Below are 12,295 nucleotides of genomic sequence, written 5' to 3'. Positions count from 1 at the left end.
TTAAGATACATCATGTTTTCATAATTAAGAGGGAATATGCAAGTGAGGCCCTAAATGCATGTCTAATAATTGTGGTGCAGAGGCATTCATTTCTAAAGATGGAAGCCCGGTTTCCTTCTCAGTGTCCCATTCTGAAAGCAAGTTAACCATTCAGTCTATGGGTTGGTACAGAGTCCAGTTGGCTTCTGATACTAGTGGCTGCTGTCACAAATGGACTTACACATGACAGAATATATCAAAGACAGTGAAGAGTAAGATGTACTAAACCAGAACAGCATTGTCTACAGTGCTCATTTGTAGAGATGACCTCATCTCAGAACTACACATTGACAGTGGAAAGAGAAAAAAATTTCAAAGTCCTTTGAATATGTTTAAGGTTCTGGTGTTATTAGCAATAATTAGATAGACCTGTGAACACCTTAACAAGGAATGGAAGCAAAACTGCCCAAATTGGCTGTCCCTCCAAGCTCTTTTAATAGTGAGTCAGTACTACCATGAGTCATTGAAACAGATATAAGCATAAGCAAGATACTAGGTGAAGAGGGTTTAGGTCAGATGCCATAAGTCCATCAGTGACAGGGTCACTAGTATCAGAAGCCAACTGGACTCTGTACCAACCCCATAGAACCACCAATTAAAGTGCCTTCTGGAAGGCTCATTTCCTAGCCCATTTTCCTCTAGATAGTCTTCCCTTAGATATCACCAATACAGTTTCCCATGTGTGCCTACGCCCCCTGTATCACAAACCAGGTTAAAAAATAACTTTCACTTTTCAAGTTGAAGTGTCTTTTTTTTGTGTGTGTGTGTGTGTGTGTGTGTGTGTGTGTGTGTGTGTGTGTGTGTGTGTGTAATCAGATGTTAAGAAAATCCCAAGACAGACCTTCCAACCTCAGCAAAGAATTCTTTGGTCTTAACATAGTTTCCACTATAATTTACAGCACTCAGCATCTCTGCAGATCTTTGAAATATTTTAGAGCTCTAAACTTTCCATTGCATATGGCATGTATAATTTTCTACTTTTCACATTCTCTTTTAACAAAGTCATTTTTTACCACCAGGAATATTTCAATACAGTAATGTATATGACACTTACACCCCTGATTTTATAATTCTTATCTTCACACCCCTGATTTCATAGTTCTTATTGTTGCACAGGAGGAATGGATAGGAAACAGTAATCAATACACAAGGAAATAAAGATGGTGATGAGTGCTACATAGATAATTAATATAGTGTGCTGGAGATGAAGCCGTTACAACAGGATGAGAAGAGAAGAAGGTGACATTAAACTGGAAGGTTAGGAGAAAAGAGCATCACTAATCTGACTGCTTCTGATTCAAAATCCCAAAGACCATTAAAGGACATAATTAAGAATTTTCAATACGCAAACTTAGAAGAACATTCCCTATAAAGGAAAATCTATGATGTATGTGTGGATCCATAAATTGTGTTCATGTATATATCACATGTGTAGATGAATTTCTCTACTTCATTTCTCCCATTTATACACATTTGATTCTCCCTCATTAATTTAGACAAGTAAATAGTTTTTTTCCAGGTGGTACTCTGTCTAAAAGCAATGTCCTGAATATTTTGCTTCACTACTATGGCTCGTTATTTGTGTATTCTCTGATTTGAATTCCAATGTATTACAATCCAATGTGCCACTCTTTCCTCTTCCCTAAATGTGTTTGTTAGTTTTCTGTTGCTATGACAAAACTTCATTTCCAAGGTAACTCGTAAAAGAAGGGTTTATTTCACTTACAGTTCCAGATGCAGCAGGCATGGAGGTTGGGGCAGGATGCTCGGAGCTGACATCTTGAACTTCAAAGTTGAAGCAGAGAGTGAGCACCCGGAATGGCTCAAGTCTTTAAGATCTCAAAGCCAGCCTACAGTGACACACGTCTGTTGTGGATATTAGTTTAAGGTGTGTTGCATCCGTTTATTCTGTGGAATATTTGTTTAATGATGCAAAGATGTGCAACATTTATGTTGCATTTGTTTAACTCTGTAAAACAATTTTACTTTGTCTGTCTAAAACATCTGACTGGTCCAATAAATTGCTGAATGTCCAATAGCTGGGCAAGAGAGAGGTAGGCAGGGCTGCCAGGCAAAGAGAACAAATGGGAGGAGAAATCTAGGCTCAAGAGAGAAAAAAAAGAATAAAGAATGGGAAAAGGAGAAAGAGAAGAGGATAGCACATGCCAGCCACCCAGCCACACAGCTAGCCATGGAGAAACAGGAAAGAAATATATATAGAGAATAAAGAAAGATAAAAAAGCCCAGAGACAAAACATAGTTAAAGAGAAATGGGATAATTTAAGTTAGAAAAACTGGTTAGAAATAAGTCAAGCTAAGGCCAGGCATTTATAAGGTATAAAAAGTCTCCATCTATTTATTTGGGAGCTGGGTGACAAGCCCCTAAAGAATTAAAAATTAAAAATAAATAAAAATACCAACTACACACTTTCTCTAACAAGGTCATGCTTCCTAAGCCTCTCAAAACAGAGCTACCAACTGGACAGGAAGCAGCATTCAAATGCCTGGGACTGTGGAAGACATTTCATGTGAAGCACCACACAAGGCAATGCTGAAAACTGTTTGGCCATCTAGGAAATGAGTATTCAAATCTGATGCCCTTTCTTAATCTAATAAACAAAGCTATGAGAGAAAAGGTCAGTTGGTAATGGAATGTCTGCTTGTCGTTCCCCATGTGTGCTCTGTGACTGTGGTCATGTCAGCTTCCCTCAAAGAATGTGGGTAAACAAGTTTCCTGAATGAGAAAGCTCCAGAGATCCCAACCAAAGCATCCCTGGCTATGCATTCAAGATTACTCTATCCTCCAACTCTGCTCTCATCTATGTTCCATTTTTTAATTTATCTTCGAGAAAAATCCCTGGAAGACAACAGGGAAGCGGTCTTGGCAGTAGCAAAAGTTAGAAGCCAAGAAACAAACATGCCTCTTCCTCCCAAGAGGGTAAAATTGAAACTGATGTTTTTCCCAGACAGTGAAGCAAATATGTTTTGTATTTCTTGGTTTAACTTTTCTTGTGAGAATTATAATGTCATTTTTTTTAAAAACCAAAACTTACTGCACATCTCAATGAGACAAACCATGTTTAAAGGTCCTGATAAAAAACAAACATAAACAGATTTACAGCATACTTTAAGAAAAAGTTAATGTAACTGACAAATTAAATAATTTCATCTCATTTTAATTAATTTGTTTTTAACCTAAAATTAATTCCTTTAGTTACTAGAAAGTGTGCTGTAGATGACTGATTAGTAAATAAAACACTGATTGGCCAGTAGCCAGGCAGGAAGTATAGGTGGGACTAACAGAGAAGAGAATTGAGAGAACAGGAAGGCAGAGAGGAAGACGCTGCCAGCCACCACCATGACAAGCAACATGTAAAGATACTGTGGGCTGTTGGACTGCCAGGGCTGGGCAGGACCTGGAGAGAAAACTAACTACAAAAGTGTCAAGAATATTAGAATCAAATTTGATATGTAACTCTATATTAATTACTGCACAGGTAGTCTAAATATTGATCAGATATCTTGGTTGAAATTTTAAAACTAAAATTGAGATGAGTTATAAACATAGAAGACTTTATCCTAAAAGGCATTACAAAACATGTCATAAATGAGTATATTACTTATAAGTTGAAATGCTGTTTGGAATTGATTAAGTTAAGCAAAAGACATCATTAAATTGATTTTACTTCATTTATTTTACTTTTAAAATGTAACTATGAAAAAAAATTGATTACATATGTGGTTCATATATTTTTACTAAGCAGAAATTTTGCAGATCAGTCATTCTTAAAAATTCATTGGTGTTGGAATTACCTGGAAGTTATTTTAAAGCAATAGTATATTTGATCAAGAACAGTGCATAGTCAAAAAAGAAATGAGCTCTGAGAAGATCCTAACTCAGGTGTGATCTATAGGTGGAGGTTGGAAGAAAAGCAACTGCAGAAAGATGGAACATGTGTCCAGGAAAATGATGCTCTCTTCTGGGAAACTTCAAGGATGTAGTGGTGTTTGCCTCGCCCATGACCTTGTGCTACAGGGCCCCAAGGAGGCGGTACTTCCTGCCCTTGTATGTGACCTCTTATAAGGGAACAGAGAAGGGTCACATGCCCCTTCTCCCTGTTCCTGCCTTCAAGGTGCATTTGCTCCTGGTTAGATCAGAGAATGACTTCAGCTGTCTACTCTGTCCTGTATTTGTGAGTATATTTCCTTAATTTATATCTTAATAAATTCTGTTACCCATTTAGTAGACTCACATGGATTGATCGTAATATAAGGAGGCTTAAGTTGTCAGGTCTGGTCAGCAAAAAAAGACAGAAAGTCAGATGCAACTCAACGTTTCCATGATGCCAAGTCTCACAGAGAATCATAATTATATTCATATTCCAAGGAGATCACAACAAAGGGTTTCAGTTAACAGAAAATTTGGATATATTTCCATTTTTAAAAAGACTGGGCAACTAAAGTACAAAATGTTGTTTTGAACTGATCAAGAGTGAAAACTGACATACACAAAGACTACCATCACGTTAAAGGGAGGGCTAAGGAAGTATGCTAAAATAGCTTTGTGGAGTACAATAATAGCTACTGAAAATAATGAATAAGAGCACTACTCTAATTTGGGAAAACTTCAGTGTCTTAGTCAGTGTTCTGCTGCTGTGAAAGCACACCATGACTACAGCAACTCTGGGGCCTCCTTACATTCAGAGATTGGCCCCAAGGTGGGAACCATGGTGGCATACAGGCAAACATGGTGCTGGATAGGTAGCTGAGTGATCTACATCTGGATTGGCAGGCAGCAGGGAGGGAGGGAGGGAGGGAGAGAGAGAGAGAGAGAGAGAGAGAGAGAGAGAGAGAGAGAGAGAGAGAGAGAGAGAGGCTGCCCTGAGCATTTAAAACCCCAAAGCCTGCCCCCCATTGACATACTTCTTCTAGAAAGGCCACATCAGCTCCAAGACCACACCTCTTTGTGCCACTCCCTGATGACTAAGCATTCAAATATATGAGGTGGGGGTCATTCTTAATCAAACCACCACACTCACCACTCACGATGCAATGTTAACTGAAAAGGGAGATGAGATCATGATTTTATCAAAGGCATATTCATGCAGGAAATTTACACACACAAAGTAAATGAATAAAATAATATTGTTTCTAAAGGGAAAGGAGGATGGCATTCAAGAAGCACACGTGACAGCATCATGTTATGAAGCTATATTATTTACTTTTCTGGTTGCTGTGACCATACATACCCAACAAAAGCAAGAATAAAGAATAAATGCTGTGGGAGTATAGATGCCAATTTTCCTTTCCAAATTTGAATTATTGTAGCATTTTACAATACAGATTGGGAAACTTGTTCTAATTAAATGAAGGAGTTCTCTCTCACTCCTAGAAATATTTATATTTGTGATTATCACTGTAGACTAAAATTTGTTTTGTTTTGTTTTGTTTTAATACAAAAAGGCATCCCATTATGTTCTCCATGCCATTCTCTGTGCTTCAAGCACAAATAAGATACCATCCAGGAGTAGGCGGTACTGGCTAGTTCTATAAGAACTTGACAAGCTAGAACCATGTTGGAAGTGGAAATTTCAATTAAAAAAAATGCCTCCACTAGATTGGCCTATGAGCAAGCCTATGTACAGTATGTGCTTTCTTGATGACTGATGTGGAAGAGCCCAGTTTACTCTAGTGGTGTCACCCCTGCACAAGTGGTCCTGGGTGTTACAGAAAAGCAGACAGAGCAAGCTATGGGGAGTAAGCCAGTAAACAGTACTCCCCCATGGTCTCTGCCTCAGTTCCAGCTTGCTTGAGTTCCTGTCCTAAAGTCCTTTCTTTCTTTTTTTTTTCTTTTGGTTTTTCAAGACAGGGTTTCTCTGTGTAGCTTTGTGCCTTTTCCTGGAACTTACTTGGTAGCCCAGGCTGGCCTCAAACTCACAGAGATCTGCCTGTCTCTGCCTCCCGAGTGCTGGGATTAAAGGCGTGTGCCACCACCGCCCGGCCCTAAAGTCCTTTCATGACAGACTATCATATGGACTGGTAAACTGAAATAAACTCTTTGTTCCCTAAATCACTTTTTGTCATGGTGTTTTATCTCAGCAATAGAAACCCTAAGACGTGGACATTCCAGTTACACTAAAAATTGATGCATTCAACCTCCAAATGGACAATAATGTTGGCCATTCTATTTCATGTCTCCATATAAAACGCTTCACCAGTGAAAAGGACATAAAATAGCTTCTAAGTACTTACGATTTCTAGGCTGCAATATCATAGCTTGTTACATGTTAATTTTATTTCCTACTGCCTTACCAAATAATGAATAAAATGAAACTTTAAAAGTATTACTATTGAGGGTAAATTCTTCTATACTCCGTGGTTTTTTTTTTTTTTTAAAAAGATCTGTTAATGATAACTTTGAAATTCAGATATAAAAAAGACTAAAAGATTAATATTTTTTCTCTACTCCGCTAAGGATCAAAGCCTGAGTATCCTACATGAAAAATCAATTTTACCCCTTAAAAGCTAAAATTATGGACTGGCAAGATGGTTCAGTGAGTAAAAGCACTTGCTATTCTCTCTCTCTCTCTCTCTCTCTCTCTCTCTCTCTCTCTCTCTCATCCTGAGGTTGCAAATAAAAGTCTACTATTTCCTATCTGTCTTGTATTTTTCCTGTTTTAAGTAAATTTCTGAAAATTACATATAAAAATTTATATGACAGTAAATTTGTATTTGTTCAGATGGGTCACTGTTGGAACTCCCCATGTACCATCTAAAAGTCAAAATGCCATTATAGCTTAGACTTAAAAAGAGCTTTATTTGATGCTGGCTTCTTCACTTCTAAAACTGCTTCTAGCTTGCATGCAGCTCTCAGAAGTGGCCTGTATGTCTTTGGGGTTTTAGTATTTCTATATTATGAAATCTGATCCATTTGGCCTAGTAGTCAAAATTACTTTTCATCTGTGACTATTTTATCATAGTTTCCTTGGATTTTTATTTTTAAATTAAAATTTTTTTAATTTCTAGGAACTTTTCTGCCTGTAAATGTTCTTATTCCCTTGCACATAAATTTGCTTGTGTATTATAAGCTAATGGTACCTTGAGTACTGCAAGATAGACTCTCTTGGACTGTGATGAACTAGCAAGCAAGGTGGCTTGATCAGTCTTCTGAACCATATCAGGATTTCTGTTCTCAGGATCTGGGAGAAACTTCTCCAACCATCATTGCACCTTCTTACTGACACGAGTTGTGGGGTGTCAGAATATTCTAAATCAGTGGCTCTCACTATGGTGCTGACACAGCAGTTTCTTCAATAGGGGTCATGTTGGAAATGCAGGTTCTCAGGCCCACCTCTGACCTTCTGAACTGGGGTTGGGGTCCTCTGAGCGCTAGTCTAACAGCCTCTTCCAGAGCCGTGTACATCCAGAGGTGGGAGAGATTGCATCTTCCATGCTCTGGTGCCTGTCCTCACCCTGCAGATCTGATCTATAGAGGCAGTCATCTTCCCATCCCAAAGACTCTAACGCCATATCCCAGCTCTGCAAAAACTGCCATATACCTGTGTATTCCTTTTTAAAGACTTGAATTCCATATGTGTTGAGGTCTTCTCCAGGTTCTAATCATAAGAGTGAAAAACTGTTGAGTCTTACTCCAATGCACGAATGTGATTTATTCTGTAGCTTAAGAAAAACAAAAACAAAACTGTAGGGACAAGTATTTCTGGTGTAGGGGATCTACTTCTAATGCAGACTTAAGGGCCTAGAGTCAGAGAGCAATGCAGGTTAAAATTAGAATAGGTAGTGCAGCAGACAAGTGCCTGCTAAAGAGCCGTACAAGCTGAGTTTGTTCTCTGAGACACACGTGTGCAAGAAGACACAGTTGTCCTTGGTTATATGTGCACATAGCACCCTCCCTTATAAAATAAATGTATTAAAATATTTTTCCAGGTTACAGTAGATTTGAATGGTGTCACTAAAACTTCAATGTGTTTGGCTGAAGGTGAGGGTGGAATTGATCAGGCTTCTTCTTTTTGGTTTTCCTCAGGCATGAAATGTAATTAGAGGTGCTGTATATTCTCATCCTTTGGTCTTTGGCCCACGTACACAGGTAAAAATTCTTCAAGGAAGATTGACTAAATTAAGGTGCAGATAGATTTGACTTTTGGAGCGTGTGTCGCTTCTCAAAAGTAGTATTTTAGTGGCTTGATTTCATGCTTAACAAGTAATGTCTTCCAATCAGTTTAGTATTTTAAAAAAAAGAAGAAAATGACATTAGCATATGTAGTGAATTGTCTGTAAATATCTCCAGTTTTCTGTTCACTGTTTTGTTGCTCTTACATCTTCCTTTTCTATACAAGCTGTGGAATCCAATTTACCTGAAAAATTTCATGTTGGCAATAATATTAAGATCTATTTCATCCTCAATTTGCAGAATTATTGAAGGAAATACTTTATTCTCCTCTATTTCCCTTTCTGCATAGTGTTGAACACTTTTGTTTTGTTTTTAGAAAAAGGCTTCAGTGTTGGTTGAGTTTCCCCCATATGAACACCTAATTTGCTAATATCTTTTCTTTCTCTTACCTAACTGCATAGGACAGTAACTCCAGAGCAATGGCGGTGGTCAGACACCTCTTTTTTTTTCATTTTGTTTTCCCTGAATTGGTTGACATGCTTCAATTATTTGATTAATATACTTTCTACCAGTTTTCAGCAGAGAGTCCATGTAATTCCTGTAGTTTCATATTCTGGGAAGCCTTCACTGTCGTTTTTTGGGCAATTACCTTTTAAATCCCAAAACTCCCAACTTCATATGTTTAGACAGGGAGCTACGGTCTCCATCCATTGCTTCAGGGCAGATGGGAAGTGTGACCCAGAGGAGACAGTAGTCCCGAGGGTTTGGCTAAATTGTAGCAAAAGCCAAACAATTCAGAAGTTCCTTCCTGATGGAGCCAAGCACTCTGTCATTCTATAGAGGAAAACTCGGGGAAGTGGGGAGGAGTCCGTCACCTCCCCACCCCCATCCCGTTTTGGTGCCACCCTCACAGACGAAATGTGAGCCTGGGTGGCCAAGGACGCCAAAGAAGCTGCCTCTTGTTTGACAGAGCCAGCACCTTTGGGCGGGACAAAGAGCCTCTGCAGCAGCTCAGCCAGGCAAGGACCACCGGCGCCCAGCTCTCCGAAGCCAGCTTCCTGAGGGCTCCGGCTGGGGTCATGGCCAGGACTGCTCTGGACCCTGCTCTCGGGAGCACATCCCTTTCCACCTGACCACCCTGTATCCTCCGCATCCCTGCTGGGTTTCCTGGCTGTCCCTTCACTCCACCCTCTACCAGGTCCACCCGTCTGTCCTACAGAGCTGCTTGGGGCCACCGGCTTGGATGGATGCGCTGAGGCTGCCCCGGCGTCCAGGGGTCTTGCTTCCGAAGTTGGTCCTGCTCTTTGTCTACACAGGTCAGTAGTAGCGGGAACAGGGAGAGGAGGTCCTGGGGCTTAGGGCCAAAGCAGGAACGTAGAAAAAGAGGCGATTCTCTAGGAGGCAACACCGGATGCTCGAACCCCCACCTCTCCTTTTACATTGCTGTTCTGTCTGCTGTTTTGCTTTCTTGTCTGTTTGCAAAACAACTCCGATACTCTCCTTTAAGGGATTTAATCAGACTAGTGTAAAAACACACCCAGGACTTTAGTGAACCCTGCTGGAGGCCCAGCAGAGACTTTTTAAAATACTTGAAACTTAAAGGCGAAGTTATTCTAAATAAATGCATTAGTGACTTTCGCATTTCATCTCAGGCTGCTCACGTTCTGAAGACTTCAGTTTTTCCTCTTAGAATTCAGATATTCTAGACATTCCCGGTATTCTTTAAAAGACCCACAAGAACTGAGCAGTCATATGCTGTGAGCTATATGATTTGGGCGAGTGTTTCACCAGGGCCAATACGAGTTTCTTTCTTTTTTTTAATGTGATTAAGCACCTGTTTGTGCAAAGCCCCTCATTTCCCTCCTTATAATTATTCCTAGTGGCAATTGCTAATAATTAATGAAGCAGAGCGGTTTTCTTGTTCTGTGATTGACAGGGAGCCTTACATGGCCTTTCACTGCTTACTCAAGTATAAAGTTAATTACAAGCTCACTCCTTGCATCCTCCTATTCACGGAGTGTGAGCTTAAAACATCTTGTGTTTCTAACTTTCAATGACAAAGATTCATAGGTTGATCTCTGAGTCTGCAGAGCTGTTCATTTCTCCTCCACACTTACCAAGACACTGCAGCTGAAAAGATGGTCTTCGACCTTGTTAGTTGTGGCAAAAGAATTGAATTGCATCATTGCAGCAAAATCAAATTCCTCACCCCCCACCCATCCCCATCCCAGCTCTGCCAGAAAGGAGTTCTCACTTGTAGAAAAATGTAATCTATCAAGATGCAAACTAGGGCCTAGAGTTGAGCACTGCTGGTCAAGTACTTGCCTACCATAAACAAAAACAAAAACAACAACAACAAAAAAGGTTTGGCTTCAATTCCTTGCACTGCATTAACCACCTGTGGTGGCCCATGTCTTTTATCCCAGCACTGGGAAGGTGGAGGCAGGGGAATCAGCTGATGAAGTGTTTATATAATTGTCCAACTCCCATTTGAGGCTACAGAGACAGGATTCTATCAAGGTTTTACCTTAGAGTCTCAGCCTGTGGCTTCTGCCGCGCCTCTCCCCCGCCCCGGCCCCTTTTCCTTCCTCTCTTAGCCTCAGCTATAGCTAGCAGAAGCCATTTCTAAGCAAGGACTTTAAACCAGATAGTGATATCCAGTAATACACATTCCTGAAGGTGGGGTGGGCAAGTATGCTAGGAGAACCTCCAGATCATACCTTTCATTAAAAAATGCTAGACTACAGTTTGAACTCATTTTTAGGGATAGTTGAATATTAGGAGTGATGTTGTTTTATCTTCAGAGGGCAACTGGACTGTTTCATTATTTTACAAAGGAGAAACAGCCCATACTGTGCAGTCCAAACTACGATCTTCATCATTTTAATCTCAATATGAGGAAAAAGTAACTATGATAATACAATAAGCTTTGAGGTCTGATTGAGGCCTCAGTCAGGAAGGACTATGATCATGAGTACATTCGTCAAACTACTAAATTTACCGTTTTCCGTAGTTTAGTTCTGGGAAGCAGACAACAGAGCTAGAAAACACCATAGTGAACAGTGTGTGACATGCATGGATATTTGCTGCAGGAATTATTCAGTTTCTTGGCTAGAAAATCTGGGGCTTGGTTTCCTGTAAAGTTGGCTCACAGTATTTTGATAACACCGTGTCCTTATGGCAGCAGTAACTAGTGCAATCGGGACAGTTGAATCACTGAATTCCTGGCAAGCTTAATTGTAAGTCTCTGTTCCCAGCACCACAAGTAGTCGAGTCTCGCCTTCATGATTTGGGTCATTTTAGACAGTGGCACGTCTCTACCAAACTCTGGAGGTAGCTGACTTGGCTAAATTCTTGAATCAATTCAACAACAAAAAAAAAAATCGAGCTGGAGAAATTCAGTAAGAACACTGTAGAAGAGGAAGCCTAAAAAAAAAAAAAAAGAGAGTGTCCTAGACGGGAGAAGTGGCATATACCTCTCTACCTCTCATTCCAGTGTTCAGAAAAGTCAAGAGATCTGGAGTGAAACATCATCTTCAGCTTTCATGTAGCCAATCCAGCCTGGGCTACATCGAGGTATATCTAGAAAACAAACAAACAAAGTTTAAAAAATGATGCATTTCCTTAACGACACTATTGGCAATGCAGTAACTTCTCTCTTGGAGCTGTATGATTTATTGTGTTTCTCATGTGGATTTAAGTAAAATAGCAAAAATAATTTCCCTCTCCAGTCAAGTGGAAACCTTTAAAGTTCATTTTGTTGATCTGTGATATAGAAATAAAATAAAATACAGGAAGAAAATATGACTTTTCTCATTTGCTTCACACACACAAAAACAACAACAAATAAACAAAAACATTAATTAACGTCAGACAGGATATATCCCATTTGGATAATATTTTAGGAATACCTGACTTAAAAGCTCTCTAAAATTTCTTTCTTTTTTTTTCTTTTTCTTTTTTCTTTTTTTCTTTTCTTTTTTTTTTTTTTTTTTTTTTTTTTGGTTTTTCGAGACAGGGTTTCTCTGTGTAGTTTTGGTGCCTGTCCTAGATCTCACTCTGCAGACCAGGCTAGCCTCGAACTCACAGAGATCCACCTGGCTCTGCCTCTCAAGTGCTGGGATC

The 12,295-nt window shown here is 39.6% G+C and overlaps 1 protein-coding gene across 1 annotated transcript in view; it reads left to right on the top strand.

Moving 5' to 3' along the window:
- The first annotated feature begins 9,015 nt into the window (after window positions 1-9,015).
- Window positions 9,016-12,295, top strand: part of Cyyr1 (cysteine and tyrosine rich 1) — a 94,956-nt gene continuing 91,676 nt past the window's right edge. The window contains exon 1 of the mRNA XM_006987943.4: window positions 9,016-9,486. Coding sequence (XP_006988005.1) covers window positions 9,414-9,486 — 73 coding nt within the window. The 5' untranslated portion in view covers window positions 9,016-9,413. The remainder of the gene's footprint in view (window positions 9,487-12,295) is intronic.

This window comes from Peromyscus maniculatus, chromosome 12 (assembly GCF_049852395.1).
Source record: "Peromyscus maniculatus bairdii isolate BWxNUB_F1_BW_parent chromosome 12, HU_Pman_BW_mat_3.1, whole genome shotgun sequence".
Lineage (NCBI taxonomy): Eukaryota > Metazoa > Chordata > Mammalia > Rodentia > Cricetidae > Peromyscus > Peromyscus maniculatus.
The sequence above is the reverse complement of the archived record's forward strand: the minus strand, read 5'-3'. Positions and strand labels throughout refer to the sequence as shown.